Source organism: Marmota flaviventris, chromosome 5 (assembly GCF_047511675.1).
Source record: "Marmota flaviventris isolate mMarFla1 chromosome 5, mMarFla1.hap1, whole genome shotgun sequence".
Lineage (NCBI taxonomy): Eukaryota > Metazoa > Chordata > Mammalia > Rodentia > Sciuridae > Marmota > Marmota flaviventris.
In genome coordinates, this window is record NC_092502.1 from 116,865,198 (window position 1) to 116,883,475 (window position 18,278).

At 35.2% G+C, this 18,278-nt stretch overlaps 1 protein-coding gene across 5 annotated transcripts in view; it reads right to left on the reverse strand.

The window, feature by feature from the left end:
* Positions 1-2,091: 2,091 nt before the first annotated feature.
* Positions 2,092-18,278, reverse strand: part of Ipo11 (importin 11) — a 202,416-nt gene continuing 186,229 nt past the window's right edge. For 4 of the 5 annotated variants that reach the window (XM_071612569.1, XM_071612568.1, XM_071612567.1 and 1 more), the window contains one exon: positions 2,092-3,553. In XM_071612569.1, coding sequence (XP_071468670.1) covers positions 3,389-3,553 — 165 coding nt within the window. In that variant the 3' untranslated portion in view covers positions 2,092-3,388. Of the gene's footprint in view, positions 3,554-6,102; positions 6,199-18,278 lie in introns of those variants that run through there. The other variant, XM_071612570.1, reaches the window with a different exon arrangement.

The window sequence follows — 18,278 nt, forward strand, 5'->3', positions numbered from 1 at the left end:
GAAAATTGGAATATGAACTGGTTTTTAAGTGTTAATTGCACTAATGTTAATTTTCTTAGGTACTGATATTAGTGAATTTGCAGACCCATTCTTAAATGCATGCTGGAGTACTAGGAGATGAAGTGCTACAATTCTGTAGTATCTTTCAATTGTTCAATAAAAGAAAAGACATCTGTGTATGTGTGTGTGCATGTGTGTATTTATGTATGTATATGGAGACAGAAATGTGGCAAAATGTTAGTAGTTTGATGAATCTAGATAAAAGGGATACTGGGGTTCACTATACTATTCTTTCAATGCTGCTGTAAAACCTTTTCTAAAGTTAGGGGGAATATTTATTTTTCATGACATACTTCTAGTCACTTGGAGCTTATGTTTGTAGGAGAAGATAACAACACTTTGTTGGTAAGCTATGTTTTATTTCATGGAATTAGGAATTATTTGTAAGGCTACAGAAAGCCAACTTTTTAAAAAACTCAATGATGATTTTATATGTTTATGATTTCAAGTAGCTGTCTGGAGTCAGAGAGTTGACCAGTTCCAGTACACTGCCATTTATTTACTTTTAAAATAAACTCAGTAAACTACGCTGTTTGAGTGTAGGCTTTAGATTGCTATGGAATGAACCAGTGATGGCCTCATATTTCCTTTGTACTGATCTCCTTCTCCTTTCCCTTCCACCAGATTCCCTATTTTCTTACATCATGGTGGCGAGTTTGTGTTCCTACTGAATTGCACAACTGCATGGAGATAGGTATTCCCTGTCCTAACCATACAAGGCAGCAAACACTATGGCAAAAATAGCAACTCAACAAATACTAGTTGAATAAAGAACAGATAGAGATCTAAAAAATATTTTCCAAGAGAAATTGTATAAATAAGTGTTTCAGCATGTAATGATGTGGCTTCTCTAATATGACTAGTAGAAGAGGGAGAAAGGACCAATTCATATTGAAAAGTCAAAATGCTACTACACATGGGCCTTTGTCAGAGGACTAGATAAAGTCATGAAATTGGATTATCATTACCTGGTGTCAGGAGCCACACACAGTTCAGTCAGAGGTCCAGCTGAACTCTTGACCCAAACTTAAAATGCTTCTATAAATTTGTGTTATTGAATTCTGTAATTCAACATTTTATGTCATAATAAAGCACATAAAAATGCAAGATACATGTTTTTTTTTCCCCCCCGGAGGTGTGCTGGGGGATCAACTGCTCTACCACTGGAGCTACATCCCCAGTCCCATGAAATTTTTTTCCCCCTAGGATTTTTACAAAGCCTATTTTGACCTATGAGTTAAAAAATGAACCAAATTCATTCTCTGAGATAAGTTTCTCGGGGTTTTGTTTTGGTAATATCTGGCTATAGTATGATATTAAAATGTCAGGAACTGGAAAGATGGATATTTCACTATAACTGAAGAACTAAAGCATGTTTGAGAATTTCTAACAACACTGATGGGGACAGTGTTTCAAATTAAATAATTAAGGCAAAAGAAAGACATTATTAAACTTAGGTCAGTCTTGTAGGCTAATAGTGGTAAGGAAATACCCTTTTTCTTCTGGTACCGTGGATTGAACTCAGGAGCATTTAACCGCTACGCCACATCCCTAGCGCCCCCCCCCCCCCCCCCCCCCCGCTTTTTTTAAATCTAGAGACAGGGTCTTGTTAAGGCTGGCTTTGAACTAGTGATCCTCCTGCCTCAGCCCCCTGAGCCACTGGGATTAAAGGAGTGTTCAGTCTTTTTTTTTTTTTTTTTTGAGAGAGAGAGAGACAGAGAAAGAGAATTTTAATATTTATTTTTTTTAGTTTTCAGCAGAAATAACATCTTTGTTTGTATGTGGTGCTGAGGATCGAACCCGGGCCGCACGCATGCCAGGCGAGCGCGCTACCGCTTGAGCCACATCCCCAGTCTTAAAATAGAACTTAACCAGGTAACTAAGATTTGCTTCCTGTAGTACTGCCATTAACTCATGCAGATCAGAACCAGAGTATAAAAGAAAATATCCCTTTATAATCACTGGGCAATTTTTATGAATTCATTTTTTGGTATGAGAGGCAAGAAAACTAATCAGACAAATCAGTCAAGGTGAGGTATCTTTGGAAAATTTAATTTGGACTGTATTTTCTTTCTCTTGCTGAAAACATCAAATATCCCAGACATTTTGGGTTCCACAGCTTACAAAGGGGCAGTGGGTTTCCCGCAGTTACATACTGTACCCAACTTTCTATAGAAAGATAAGACACTTTCCAACCTTGCTTTTGAGTATTTCCTAAAAAAAAATGCTTTAAAGGTTTGTTGTTGTTGTTGTTTACAATAAATGACAAGTAAAACAAAGTAAGGCTTTATTTTCTCCTTTTCCCCTTTGTAAGTACTGCATGATGGAGGAACAAGGAAGGAAGACTGGTTATGTCAGTGTTGATGCCCTGGGGCTTACTGCTGGGTCCTCTGAGGTGCACCCACATCACCAAGGCCCCGATGTACCCATGCACTAAGGAACCTGAGACGCCTGGGTAAGTGTGGAACAGCCCGTCGTGGCTTTGTAGGACTGCACAACACTTGGGGACTGGGAGCTGCCTGGTTTTTCTTGGCATTTGCAGGGCTGCTGGCCTTCATGAGTAACAAAGAAACTAGGAACAAACCACGACCAAAGGTCTCCCACCTGCTACTGCAGTACCACAGGTTCACTTCTGTGGGCCTTACAATGTACATTTACAAACTAAGTGTATTTACTAAAAATCAAATGAGAAAAAAAAAATGCTTTTACTAATTCCTGCATTGAATTACCAAGATGAAAATAAAAGCATGTGTCTGATAAAACACATTTTCTATGTCAGATGAAAACAACTCCTTGCAAGGTAATCTTAGTAATGTACATTTGTCACTATTTATATACTTTTGCCTGGTATATAGATTTCTTTAATTGCATCATCTGAACAGCTCTGTCATTTTCCAAACTTGTTTCATTAGCTTAAAAAAGGGATAAGGCAGCCAAATTTAACTAATTTTGGTTGCAGAAAAACATCTTAGACATCAACCTTCATCTTCTCAAGTGTTAAGAGTACATGATTAAAAGACAATCAAAGTTTCTTCTCTTAGTTTCTTAGAAAACTAAGCAGCTATTGTCAGTAAATGTACCTCTAGCAAACACATGGGGCCCCTTCATAAATATAAAATTAAATTCTTTTGAGGAATAGGTTTGTGATTTTAGTTATGTGGGATTTATATTTATTCTTTATATTTTGTAGTAAAAAATGTGTGGTCTTTGTTTCTTGAACTTCATACACAAGTGACTTTGTCACCTCAGCAGGCTCTCACATACAGGTGGAAGGCTGGGTTATTCGGCTTGCTTCAAGAAAAGGGTGGCAGCCATGTGGCATATGCTCTTAGAATCCTTGCAAGAACTCCTGCAGTTGGGTGACGATCTCTGTGTCCACCGTTTCCATGAGAGACTGGAAGCCTTGTTCTCCCAGAATCTCCTGCTGTGCTTTGAGCTTCTCATAGATGAACTGCTGCAGCGACACCGTGTGCACAGGGTCCTTCAGGGCCAGCTGCGGGACACAGAGAGGAGCCATATTGTGTTAGAAAAACATAACGAATTCTTTTGCATACAACTTACTACAATTCTTCACAATCTCTTCCCCAATTACAAAACTGCTAATGATTCCCCCTTTTTGAAAAAATATTTTAGTTGTAGATGGACACAATACCTTCATCTTATTTATTTTTATGTGGTGCTGAGGATAGAACCCAGTGCCTCATACACACTAGGCAAGTGCTTTACCACTAAGCTACAACCCCAACCCTCTGATTCCTTTTGGGATTCTAAAACAGTTTCATGGTAGAAAGCTTCATTCAATTTGTCTAACCCCAACTTTCTAGGGCCCTCTGAACATAAATTACTCTGATTAGCTCAGTTTCTCAAGAGCTGAGGATTCATCCATTTAAGGCATCAAAATCTAGTAGAAAGTCTCCCTAAAAGAAAAGGAGCACGTTAAAGACCATTTCAACACACGTGCATGGAAATCACCTGGGGAGGATGAGGTGTTCTCAGTAACTTAGTGATGTCCTTGGGATGAGAGAGGAGACATTATTTCTCCTACCCTGGACCTCTGTGCTCTTTAAATTAACAAATATGTTTTCAGTTGGAAAAAAAAAGAAAAAAATTAAATATTTTTATTCTTTCTCCTCCAGTGGGATATTTGGGGCAGGAGAAATAAGTACAATTAAATAGAAAATAAGACATTATTCTACTCCTTAAAGATAAAAATGGAAAATATTTTTGGTTTCTTTTCTATGCACGCTGTACATACACATGAATCACACAATTAGTACTGCTCTGTGCATTTACAATACCACAAAAAACTCTGAGAATTCTAAATCTATATATCTATTTTTTTCTGCTATAGACATATTAAAGTGATCATAGTATAAATACAGTTTTAACTATTATTTTGCTGAGTAGCCTACCACAAACACTGTCTCATTATATCTATAGCTATTCCTCTACTTTTCAACTTATTTTCTTGTGATATCTGTTTCAGAAGAATAGGGCATCAACAATTTTATGACTCCTGATACATATTATCAAGTTGTTTTCTCTACTGTCTGTACCAATTTAAAAGGTATAATAAAGGTTTTTAGCTTCTGACAGTGTTCTTACCACTGGTATTATTTAAATGCTTTATGATTTAATAACTGAAAAAATAACATACCACTGCTGTAAGCTTCACACTTATCTCATTATCCAATTATAGTGCAAATCTAAAAGGATTTATTTAAGTGAAGTATATAAGATTCTGTGGCTGATAAAGTTGAATTATAGTCAGAACTGCTATTTGAACAATGTAAATAGATTTTAAAGTAATGACCACAAATGAAAAATTCAACTGAAAGGCAGGACATAGGGCATGAAATTGAAATTAAACCCCATATATAAGTGAGGCTGGAGTACATGATAAATCCAGACAAGAAGTAATAATTTCAAAACTCATTTCCCTGGAAGACAGGTAGGCGAAACAACACCAAGAAAGGTGGGCACAAAGGCCTATGTCCACAAGCCTAAAGACAACATTCCATAAAAGGTACAGAAATTGAAAAATTGAAGATGAACATTTAAAAATATTTGCTCAAGAAATATGAAGTGATGATCAATATTATTATAAATACTAAAATCAACTTCTTACTAAAGAGGATGTACATTTTTTGGAAACATGATGAATTATCTGTAACTACAACTATCTATTATCACATGAGAAAAATAGCAGCTGAGCTTAAAACTGATGTTTACCAGTCCTTCCACAGAGAACAGTAGTTTTAACAATACCTTCAGTTGCCAGAATTGAAACACACTCAAGTGACTAATAGCATTTTCAAAGAAATTAACTGTTACCTTCATATAAATAATGACTACATGGCTTACAATAAAATTTATCTGATTTAGTGTAAAAAATTACAGAATGCCTACTAGGTTTACCAGGTGGTATGCTCTTGAGAAAGTAGCTTTCTAGGTAAAAAATAGGGACAAAGAAACTGGTATATAAACACAATGGCATATTACTCAGCCTTAAAAGAGAATAAAATTATGGCATTTGCAGGTAAATGATGGAGCTGGAGAATACCATGCTAAGTGAAGTAAGCCAATCCCCAAAACCAAAGGCCAAATGTTCTCTCTGATAAGTGGATGCTGATCCATAACAGAGAAGGAGGAGGCATGGGAAAAAATGGGGAAACTTTGGGCAAAGAAAGGAGGGGAAAGATGATGGAATAGATGGGCATCATTTCCCTATGTACATGTATGACTGCACACATGAAGTGATGCTATATCGTGCACAACCACAGAAATGTAAAGTTGTGCTGCAATTGTGTACAATGAAATCAAAATGCATTCTGCTCTCATATATACCTAATTAAAATAAATAAATAAAAATTTAAAAAGTAGATACTACATCTGCTGTTGAAACAAACACACTGCAAATAATAAATTATTTTTTCAAATTCTTATTATAATAGCTGACAACTAAGAACCCTGGTTTTTTTTTTTTTTTTTAATACAACAAACATAAGAGGCTCCAAAATGTGGGGGAAACAGGGTCAAACAGCAGAGACTTCACACTTAAGAACAATACAGTTGTGAGTTCCATGGCTTTCTCCTTGCCTTATATATCCCAAACTTCAATTTCAAGAAGTCAGCAACCTAGAAAGAAAACCAACAAAAAACTTTGAAAAAAGCCTGCTGTTTTGAACCAGAGGACCAAGAAAGAGATAGCCTTCCAAGACAGAAATCTTAGACAATGTATTAGTTAGTTTTGTGTCACTGTGGCTAAAATACCTGATCAGAACAACTTAAGAGGAAGAAAAGTTTATTTAGATTCTAGGTTCCAGAGTTTTAGTCATTCAAGCTGATTCCACAGCTCTGAGCCCAAGGTAAGGCACCTCATGGCAGAAGGAAGGGTAGAGGGAAATTACTCCATTCATGGCAGAGAGGAAGGGACCACAAGGAAGATGTACTCTTTCATGGCACAACCCCAATGAACAACCTCCTCCAGTCACCACCCACTTAGCCCATTTAAACTAGGATAGACTGAACAGGTTACATCTCATCATCCAATCATTTCATCTCTGAACATTCAATCAGCATTAACACAGAAGATGGGGGAGGGGCACCTCATATTCAAACAATAACAACATTTGCGGGTGCGTATGTGTGTGTGTGTGTGTATGTACATGCATATATATATAATCTTTTTTTCTTTTTGGGGGGGAACAAGGATTGAACCCAGGAACACTTAACCACTGAGCCACATCCCTAGCCCATTTTTGTATTTTATTTAGAGACAGGGTCTCAATGTGTTGCTTAGGGCCTCACTAAGTTACTGAGATTGGCTTTGAATTTGTGATCCTCCTGCTTCAGCTTCCCAGGCCGCTAGGATTATAGGTGTGTACCACCGTGCCTGGCTCAATCATCTTAAATTCAGCTAAATATATAGAGTCACAAGGCTACCATAGGGTAACCTTAACATCAGTTTGCTCAGACAGTTGTGGGGATTATGTAATATAATAAAAAGGATATGTGATAAATTGTGCATGAGTAAAATTGTTGGGATTATAAGTGGATTTTTAGAATCCTATAAAAATATGCTGCCTTTTGTGATGACCCATTACATGTTTCTTGGAAGTATTTTTAATATAAACCAGTTTTAGCAGTAAATTAAGAATTACTTCTATTCAGTTTCTAGCAATGGGGTAACCTCTTCACATTAAAATAAAAATCAACCTGAATACACAACTAAATTAGTAAATAAATGTTCTCCTTCAATTCATCTTATTGTTTAAGCAAAATGAGTATAAAACAATATATGATAAGGTATTTAGAGATGTACTTTGTACATTAATGTTCCTAAATTAGAAAATAACAGTCTTCCGGGTAAAGTATTATTACCCAGATATGCCTTTGATTCTACTACTGCTTTTCAGAAATATATTCATTTTTGTCCATTCTGTGTGAGAATATACCATAAAATCAAATCTAAGCCACAATATATTGATCTTACTATACACGAGTATCAGGTGATACAGAGAATGGAAAGAGAAAAAGGAAAACAGTGAGAAAAAAAAATCAGATGAGATTTGCAATTATATTTGCAATCTAAATGTCATCTTTAGGTATACTCAGAGTAAATATATTTCTGTTTATATGCTTATTGAAGGGACTGAGAAATATGAACATTACTAATAGGAAACATTACTATAGGAAAACTGGCCTCTATGGTTCTAAGAAGTGAGATCACGGAGTAAATTTTATGAGAATCTCAAATCTCTTAGTAAAATGCTCCACAAAGTCAGACAACCAGGTAAAGGAATGGAAACTCCAAGTGCTATCAATAAGATGCTGAATGGGAATCCATACAAACAAGAAAGTTTAATGAACCAATCAAGTCTTCAATCTCTTTCAAATACTGGGACTATCATTTCATCAAATTATAAATCAATAACTTATAATGATAGAATGTAATGGAGATCAATAGGGGAATGAAAGCTTTCCATCTTAACTATTTGCTAATATAGCAAACCTACTAAAGAAATTGTGATATTTTAAGACCTGTATTAACTCACTGTTCCTGGGAAGGGAAGTAGCAATACTATGGCTATTTAACCTAAGCTTGTTGGAGAGCTTGGGTAAATGGCAAACACTTTTTAAAATGCCATATATTTTAAAAAATAAAATGTATATTTATTTTGGTAGGCAGGCTTGGCACAAAACAAAGGACCAGTTCCACAGTACTGCTTCCATTATTGAATAATCTGTGTAAGTCAAACTGAAGATTCAAAACAATCATCTCTTTGATGAACAAAATTGTGAACTATGACAATTATTTAGAAAACACCACCATTTAAGCATTTAAAAGGCTGTTCAAAGTCAGTCTCAGGAAAAGCGAGGTGCTAAGCAACTCAGTGAGACCCTGTCTCTAAATAAAATACAAAATAGGGCTAGGGATGTGGCTCAGTGGTCAAGTACCCCTGAGTACACCCGCCCCCCAAAAATTTGCCATATTATTTATCTTTTATCACTGCAGTTGACTTAAATTTCAGAGAACTAAACCTATCAACATTTAGTTCACATAACAATGTAGTAACCACAGTCAGACTATCTACAGAACCCTTGGGATTTACAAATATAAATGAATTTGTACCAATCTCTTGACAGTCAGGCTTGCTTTTGCTCAAGGAATAAATAAATAGTGAAATAAGAATAAGCAGTCTCAGAAACAATTACAAAGCAATATTAGTCAACTGGTACACTTAACTACAAAAGTCACATTCCTGACAAAGGCCACCATCTCCAGTTCTTGGTAGAGAGCGCGCATTACTGTAGACATAAGGATTTAAGAATTTGCTACCACTGGCATCCAATTCAATGAATAGTTCCTGAAGATTTATTTTGTACAATTTTAAGTGCAGGGGTTCAGAGATAAAATAAATGATGGTCCCTGTATATAACGTGTGTTTTAAAAGGGAGGGGGTGAAAGATAACATGAAAAATTAGTGATCCAATCAGAATATTTACATTAAATGGCAAAAAGCAGCTGCAGGAACAACGTCTGGACTGAGGCAGCTAGTAAGTGTGAGAGAGCATGTGCGGAGTGTGGGGTTTGAGGGGGCAGAAAAGACAACAAAGAGAAGAGAGTTCTTAGTTACTGAATTCTAAGGTAAGCTAGCTGGACATGTGGACACATCCAATGGCATCATTATCCTCTGGGCTGAAGCAGTTAATCTAATGATGAAGAGGGGTGATGGTCATGGCTGAGATCCTGGAGCAGAAAAACACCATGAAGCTCTCCTAGCAAACATAAGGAGACTACAGGAAGCCTCTTCCTCACAGGGTACAGTGTAGCTACATATAACATACAACCTTTTCTTGCCATATCTTCTACTTTGCTTTGCAAATTTTTCTCAACAAATAAAAAAACCAATCAAACCAAACTTGTCTTTAAATGCATGCATCTCTTGTGCTGTATATGTGTAATAAGAATTGTAATGCATTCCGCCGTCATTTATTTTTTAAAAATCAATTAAAAAAATCAATGAGTGAATAGGATCTGCATTAGGAAAATTTGATTTATAGAGAATCTTTGTTAGAATATAGTTATTCTGCAAAATAACGAAACAAGTGATCCCTCTCCCCAAAACCTGAGTTTAAGACAGGAATAAAGAACAATGACAAAGTAAAAACATTCCTCTTCATTTAGAGAAATTCTGACAAGATGCATTATGCTTTTCTGAATAAAATACAATTTTGTTTACTAAAAAGTCAAAAACATTTGTAACATGTATCTACAGCTATTCAATTAAAAAATTAAAGAAATTTTGGTGCAGTGGCCCCCAGGTGACAGCCTGTTAGGGATGACAAACACTGAGGACTAATGGAGAGGCTGAGGAAATGTATAAAAGAAATAGAAAAGTGCCTATAGGGTAACAGTCATGTTATTTAGTAGCCATTTTCTTAAGAAAAAAGAAGGAAAAATGACTTCTATAAAATCCATATGTAAATATGTTACAGAATTATGGGCCAGAGATCTTCTGTACAAATAACTAGTATAAAGTGGAAAGAGAAAGAGCAAGCATAAAATCTTGTAGACAAAACACCATGCATATAATTATGAAAATGTGGATATTACATTTCACACAAAATCTAGTTTCAAATGGTATCTGATGATTCATAGTCATTGCTATTAAGGCAGTCATAAGTGATTAAGCAAATTCATGGTGGAATATGATTTAACTTTTTCTATAAATCGACACATATCATTCCCTTAATAACTTTTTGATGGCTCCCTATTCCTATCAAATAATGCCCAAATTCATCAGTATATTAGTTTCCTGTGCTTCTGTAACTCATTATCACAAATTTAGTGGCTTAAAACAATACAAATTTATTACTGTACAGTTCTTGGGGGTTTTTTTTGGGGGGGAGGGTTACCAGGGATTGAACTCAGGGGCACTCGACCACTGAGCCACATCCCCAGCCCAAATATTTTTTATTTATTTATTTTTATTTATTTTATTTAGAGACAGGGTCTCACTGAGTTGCTTACCACCTTGATAAATTGCTCAGGCTGGCTTTGAACTTGCAATCCTCCTGCCTCAGCCTCCCAAGCTGCTGGGACTACAGGCATGTACCACCATGCCCCGCCTACCATACAGTTCTGACAATCAATAGTCCAAAACAAGACTCACAGGACTGAAGTCAAAGTGCTGCAGGGCTGCTCTCCTCCTAGAGGCTCTATAGTGGTATCTGTTTCCTTGCCTTTTCCAGCCTTAAAAGACCACTGGCCTTGCTTGGTTTGTGGCTGCCTCTATCCACTTTCAAAAGCAGTAATACCAGGATACTGCATCATTGTGACCCTCTTTTCTGCCTTCCTCTTCTACTTTTAAAGACTCTTGTGATAACATATTTACCCACTCCAGGATAATGTCCTTTACAATCAACTGATCAGCAACTTTAAATCCATTTAACTAAAATTTAAATAAAATTTACAGGAAACAACTGTTTTGGAAGGAGCTCCTGGACTAGTCCCAACAACCAGATCAAACTGGTATGGAGTCACATATGAACTTAATAGCCAGTTTAAAAAAAAAAAAAAGCATGAGAGACAGACCAACAGTGGGGTGGGGGGTGGGAGATGCAGAGAGAGAAAAAAAGAGATTTTCATAGCAACCAGTCAAAAGGGGCCAGTGAACCTGGGATGACATGAAATATGATAAAAAATCTGCTCTCCTTAACCCGTACAGGGAAAGTAACCCAATGTTAACCAATCTGCTCTGTGTATTTTGCTATTTCCTTGTTCCTGCTAAGCTGCTTTATAATAACAAACAGTTCTGCCAACCCCAAAGGCACTCCTATTTTGTAGACTAAATGCTACCTGGTTTATGACTAACTAATAAATCTAATTAGATCTTTAAAGCTCAATTTGTTGAAGTTTTGTTTGTTGTACGTAATATAACATATTCACAGGACATGGACATCTTTGGGGGAAATGAGGGATTATTCTACCTACTACACTTATCATATTGTATACAAGGTTCTCTATAATCTGGCTGCCTTTTGGCACACAGTAGGCACTTCATAGATATTTCTTGAATGATACTCTTGCAACTACCTACTGCTTAATGAAACAAAACAAAATATACTTGTAATATCTAACTGCAAACAAAATATGACTGCTTTAATTCCAGGTTTTTCAAAGTTGGCACTATTTTGGGTGGACAATTCATTATTGGGAAGGGGGCTGTTCTAAGGGCATAGCATGTTTAGAAGCATCCTTGTCTCCTATGCATTCATGCCAGCAGCACTAACTTGCCCTATATGGCAAGAGAGAGAGAAAAAAAATAACGTCAATGCCATTAAGTCCCCAGGAGAACAAAATAAACACTCCACTAAGAACCACATTAAATAAAGATCTTTCGTTTTCATATTATTTATATATAACATACTTTATTCACATAATGACATAAAACATTTTCAGTTTCTTTCTGTGGGGGAAAAATTAACTCCAATTTAAGTTCAAGAAAGGTTATAAATAACACCTGAATAGTTTCTATAACAAAAGCCTTCCTCTTTTACATCTGCTTTATTTTAAAGTATTTGATTTTAAGGTAACATTTCTAGAAAACTAGATGACTTACTATCCTTGCATACACTGCACATGTGGAATAGGAAATAAAGACAGAACTATGCAAAGCTGTTTTAAAGTCTGTCATAGATAATTTTACCTTGCTAGAGTTCACATAAAAATGAGTTAAAGTGGTTAGGATATAATGAAATCTAAACCATTTAATTTGTAAATTCTTTAGCTAATAAATATCCTTTCAACAGAAATGATAATCTGTGAACATATCATTACTGAATTCAATGGACATATTCTTTCTCATATTTTCTTTATCTAATTCTGATTAATGGCAGCATACCTTAGCTTTTGATATATTATGTCTTTATTCCTATTATATAGTTAGGATACCATTAAGAAGCAATTACTTTTAATGTACTGCTTAAAAGAAAAAGTTGCTGTATTACTTGATCAATTTGATTATTTAAGAAATATTCTAAAATGAAGACACAAGTATAAATATTAATAAAAATATAATTCTTAGTATTTAAATTGCTTAAGATCTTATGCCTGCCTTTCAAATAATAGTATATGAATTTTGTTTTCCATAAAGCATCCTCCCTCCAGCCCCTCCCAGAGACATTCTACCATTGAGGTACAGCCCCAGTATTCCACCTACGATTTTGAATTTTGAGACAGGATTGCTGGGGTTGGCCTCAAATTTTCAATTCTCCTGCCTCACCTTCCTGAGTAGCTGGGATTACAGGAATATACCACTGTGCCTGGCCTTTTACATTTTACTAAGATTTTTTAACAATTCTTTATTTTATATGAAGCTAAATTTTCTGGTAAAACATCCTCAGGTCGGATTGGGCCCCAACTTCCTTAATAAGACTCCTATGGCACAAGCATTATTATCAAGAATCAATAAATGGGATGGATTCAAACTAAAAGGCTTCTTCTTGATAAAAGAAACAATCAGTAGGGTGAATAGAGAGCCTACTAATTGGGAACAAATTCTTATCACAAGCATGTCAGATAGAGCATTAATCTCTAAAAAAATATAAAGAACTCAAAAATCTTAACACCAAAGAAACAAATAACCCAATCAATAAATGGGCCAAGGAACTGAACAGATATTTCTAAGATACATAATCAATCGACAAATATATGAAAAAATGTTCAACATCTCTAGCAATTAGAGAAATGCAAATCAAAACTAAGATTTCATCTCACTCCACTCAGAATGGCAGCTATTACGTATACAAACAACCATAAGTGTTAGCGAGGATGTGGGGAAAAAGCAACTCATACATTGCTGGTGGGTTTGCAAATTGGTGCAGCCAATATGGAAAGCAGTATGGAGAATCCTTGGAAAACTTAGAATGGAACCACTATTTGACCCAGCTATCCCACTCCTTGGTCTATACCCAAAGGACTTAAAAATAGCATTTTACAGGGACATAGCCACATTAATGTTTTATAGCAGCACAATTCACAGTAGCTACACTGTGGAACCAACCTAGATGCCCTTTAGTAGATGAATGGATAGAGAAAATGTGGTATGTACACATAAGGGAATATTACTCAGTATTAAAAGAGAATAAAATCATGGCACTTGCAGGTAAGTGGATGGAGCTGGAGAATATAACGCTAAGTGAAATTAGCCAATCCCCAAAAAACAAATGCCAAATGATTTCTCATTTAAGGATGATTTAAGGATACTGATTCACAATATGCTGTAGGGGGTGGGGGATGGGAGGATTAAATAAATTCTAGATAGGGCAAAGGGGAAAAGGGGAGGGAGAAAAATGGAGGGGGCACGGAGGTAGGAAAGACTGTGGAATACATGGTCATCATTACCCTAAGTACATGTATGAAGATACAAAGGATGTGACTCTGCTTTGTGTACAACCAGAGATATGAAAAATTGTGCTCATGATGTGTAATATGAATTGTAATGCATTCTGTTGTCATATATAACGAATTAAAATTTTAAAAAAGTTGAGACTACATTATCAGTTGACCTGATTATAAGCAGAAGTTAAAACAAAAACAAAAACAAAAGTCCTCAGAAACATCCACTACTGGGTATTAACAGGCATTGCTAGGCTACAATAATTCAAATAGTGGTCAACAGGTTGTAATTTGCAACTTCTGAAATACAACAGACTATTAATTAATTTTGGACACGATGGTAGCTATAAAAAAGAAAATAGGGAGGGAAAAAATAGCTGGCACTCTACCACATTACTTTATCAAATTTTCCAGATGGATTAAAGACTTACACAAGTAAATCTTTTAAAACACGAAAATTATGTTCTTGAGAGTGGGGTGGTAATTTTAAGTATGCAGACACCACACAAGTAAAGTATGCTGGAGGCAACACGGATTTCTTTAATCTATAAAAAGCTTGTTCTGGTTATTGGTGCTGTGTAATAACTACTCCTAGGAAGTATAAAATAAAAGAACTGGGAAGCATAAAATCACAACTATTTTTTAATGTTCATAAATTCTGTAGATGGGGAATTTGTGAGGGCAGAGCAAGATGAACCATCTCTGCTCCATGATCTCCAGGGCTTTATTTGGAAAGACTTGAAGGCTAATGGTGACTCAAGTATTCTGGTTGCTGGAATTATCGGAAGTGTCACGAACTGGTAAGTCCAACACTTAATGTTGGTTGTTAACTGAGACCTTGATGGGGGAAAGTAGGACTTTCTTACAACATGGTAGCTGGGAGAACAAATATTCCTAGAAAAGTAGATGGAAACTATATTTTATACTTTATACTTGAAAATCATAAAATATCAGCAAGTTCAAGAAGATTCAAGGGGAAGAAATATGAACCCAACTTGTCAAGTGGAGAGAGTGAAAAAAAATCATACTTTACAAAGAGCATGTTGCTGGGTATAGTGATGCATGCCTATAATCTCAGCAGCTCAGGAGGTTGAGGCAAGAGGACTACAAGTTCAAAGCCAGCCTCAGCAAATTAGTGAGGCCCTAAGCAACTCACTAAGACCCAATTTCTAAATAAAATACAAAAAGGGCTGGGAATGCAGCTCAGTGGTTAAGTGCCCCTGGGTTCAATCCCTGGTACCCCCTACCCCTGCAAAAAAAAGAAGAGGCTCATGCATGTGAATGATATTATAATGGAAAATAAAATCTGCCACAGAATTCATACTTCAAAGAAAAACACATAAATAAAACCCACAAATTTCCAATGGGAAAATGGGGGTGCAGGGAGACATAAGCAAACCATTTATCAAAGGAATATAAATGAACTGAAAAATGCTTGGCTTCCTTCATAATTAAAAGAGTACATTAAACAATAAGACACTACTTTCTACTCATCCTAGTGACTAGAATGTGGGCTAACACATGGGGACTGCTGGACACACTCATCAACAATTCAATAGTATCATCACTATTGCCGAAACATGTATTCTTCTATCCAGCATATACACTTGTAGGGATTTTCTTGACAAATTTTGAAGTATACAAAGACAGGTGAGAAATTATGTTTACTGAAGCACTCATTGCTTACAAATAACCCCGAAGTGGAAACAATCTCAATCTCTCTCAAGAGCAGAGATTCTCAAATATTTTTACCACAGGGCCTTTAAAAATTTTACAACAAAATTTGTTTATAAGTATTATATATCTACCAATACTCACTGAATTAGAAATGAGAAAAATTTAAAATTATTTGTTAACTCATTTAAAATAACAATAAACCAATTACATGTTAAACGTAAACAATACACTCTTAGGAAAAACAATTTTTTCAAAACAAAAATACCCCTTTAGGGAGGAAAGTGACATTGTTCATTTTTTTATTTTTTGAATCTCTGTAATATTTGGCTTAATAGAAGACAGCTAAATTTTCATATTTATTTCTGTACTTAATCTGTTGTGTTTTGGATGAAGAAAAATCAGCCTTTTCCAGATATATGGTTGGAAAATGGTGGAGTATTTAAGAGGGTCTGCAGATCATATACTTTTCTTTGAAACTATTCTAAAACTCACAAAAAGTATTTTCTTAAAGGTCAGTTACAACAAGAAATCTGAAACCATATCACAGACTTTTCTTTCTCTGTTACATTAAAATCCACTGGTCTACCCATTTTGCCCTTTTAATAAATCTTTTACCCTTGAAAGATTTTTTTTAAAAACATGAATTCAATGCTGGTCGTTTGGAAAATATTGGTTCAGTGAGTTCTTCCAAATGTTGAAACATTTCATTATCAAAACAAAAATTACAATCTTAACACCACTGCTAATTGCATGAAAAAAACACTAGGAAACTATCAAACTCATGGAGATACAAGATGAAACTTTTCCAAAACTTTCATTTTTGCTTGAAGGTGCAAGGTTTAGCACTGGCAACAATTATTGTTTGTTGTTTTTCTTAAAGTAACAAGCTTTCTTTTCAAGAAAATGTATTCCAAATATCCAAGTGTGAATAACCATGTTTTTTTTTTTTTTTGTCAGTTCTTTCACATTCAAATGATGCTGCTTGAAAAAAGTAGTAATTCAAATGCACTAAACTTCAAGACAACCACTGTTACAGAGAATATTCCCAATTTGACAAAAACAATATTTAAAATATATATATTCAAAAGTAGAGACAATAAAATTAATAACTTATACCATTTTATTAAATACATTCTGAAATAAAAATGCTCTTAATAGAACTGTCAGGGAAGAATATATACTATAAATAATTAGTATAATATGCTTCCTTTGCCTTTATGCCAGAGTCACATACAACAATTTTTTGAACCCACAATGCTTTTGCAGTACTGGTGCACAGTTCACACAATAAAAGGGGTACATAATATCTTACCATTATTTCATATTTCAAGAGTATAACTTAATACTCTTGAAGGGGTTGTGAGGACCCTCAGTTGTCTGTGGACACCATTTTAAGAACTGCTTAAGAGAGGCATGAGATGAAAATCCATTCAACAGAATGCCATCATATGTAGCCATTAAGTGAAATGATGTGAATCTAAATTGTTGTTCATGTAAATATTACATTTAAGAAAAATGAGCATCTATGATCCCTCCTTGGGGAGGCTAAGGCAGAAGAATCACATTTGAGGCTAACCTAGGCAGTCTAGTGAGATCCTGTCTCAAAAAAAAAAAAAAAAGAAAATAAAAGAAAAGAAAAAAGAAAAAGAAAAAAAAAAATGGTGCAGTCTGGCAGACTGGGATGTAGCTCAGTGGGAAAGCACTAGCAAGCATTAAACCCTGAATTCAATCCCTAGTCCCACAAAACAAGCAGATGTGCAGCAGTTGTAATTTATAAAATACATACAGATCATACATTTATATATGCAAATAAATTATTGGGAAAGATATATATCATATATCATAGCATTAGTAAAGGTTTCTTGAGGAAAGGATATTTCATATCATATGTTTCTTTTATAGTTTTTAGATTAGTATAGGTTACTGATGTAATTTTTAAAAAAAATCTCTTCAAACTGGCAACTTCCATATGTAGAACAATCCTTTAAAAAGAATTCTTAATTTTCCTCCACTGAAAGATAGGTTCCTTATAAAAAATACAACATTACTAATAATTGAGAAAAAGCAGAAGGGAAAAGCAGAAATGAAAACAGGAAAAAGGGCCATGAAGGTAATTCAGTGTTCATGGGCACGCTACCTAAATTACTGCAAGTTAAGTTATCCCAAATTAGACCAACTTCTTCACTTACAGACCTTAAGCTTTTATTTACATTAAGCCAACACCACATTTCCAAAGTTTCTAAATAAACAGAGGCAAATTTATTAAATTCTCTTTGATTAAGGTTTGTGGTAACAATTCAAGTAAATAAGAGGGAAAGAGTGAGTGCCCTGCAGCACTCAAGAACAATACTGACATCATCAGTCAATTAATTAATCAACAAAAACAAAATCAAAAACAACACCACCGCCCTTCAGAAGACATGGTTCCAAAGGCATTTTCAATAGAGTTTTCTTTTCCTATGTCTTTTGATGACTATTATGTAGCCTACTGTGAAGGATCATAACTCCTGTGATCTCAAACTACTATCACAGGAAGAACTGTTATCTCAGGAGAATGCCTGATTATCAATTTGTGTCTTTATTACATCTCAGCTAGGTTATTTCAATTCATTATTTCCCGTCCTCTTAGACTGCT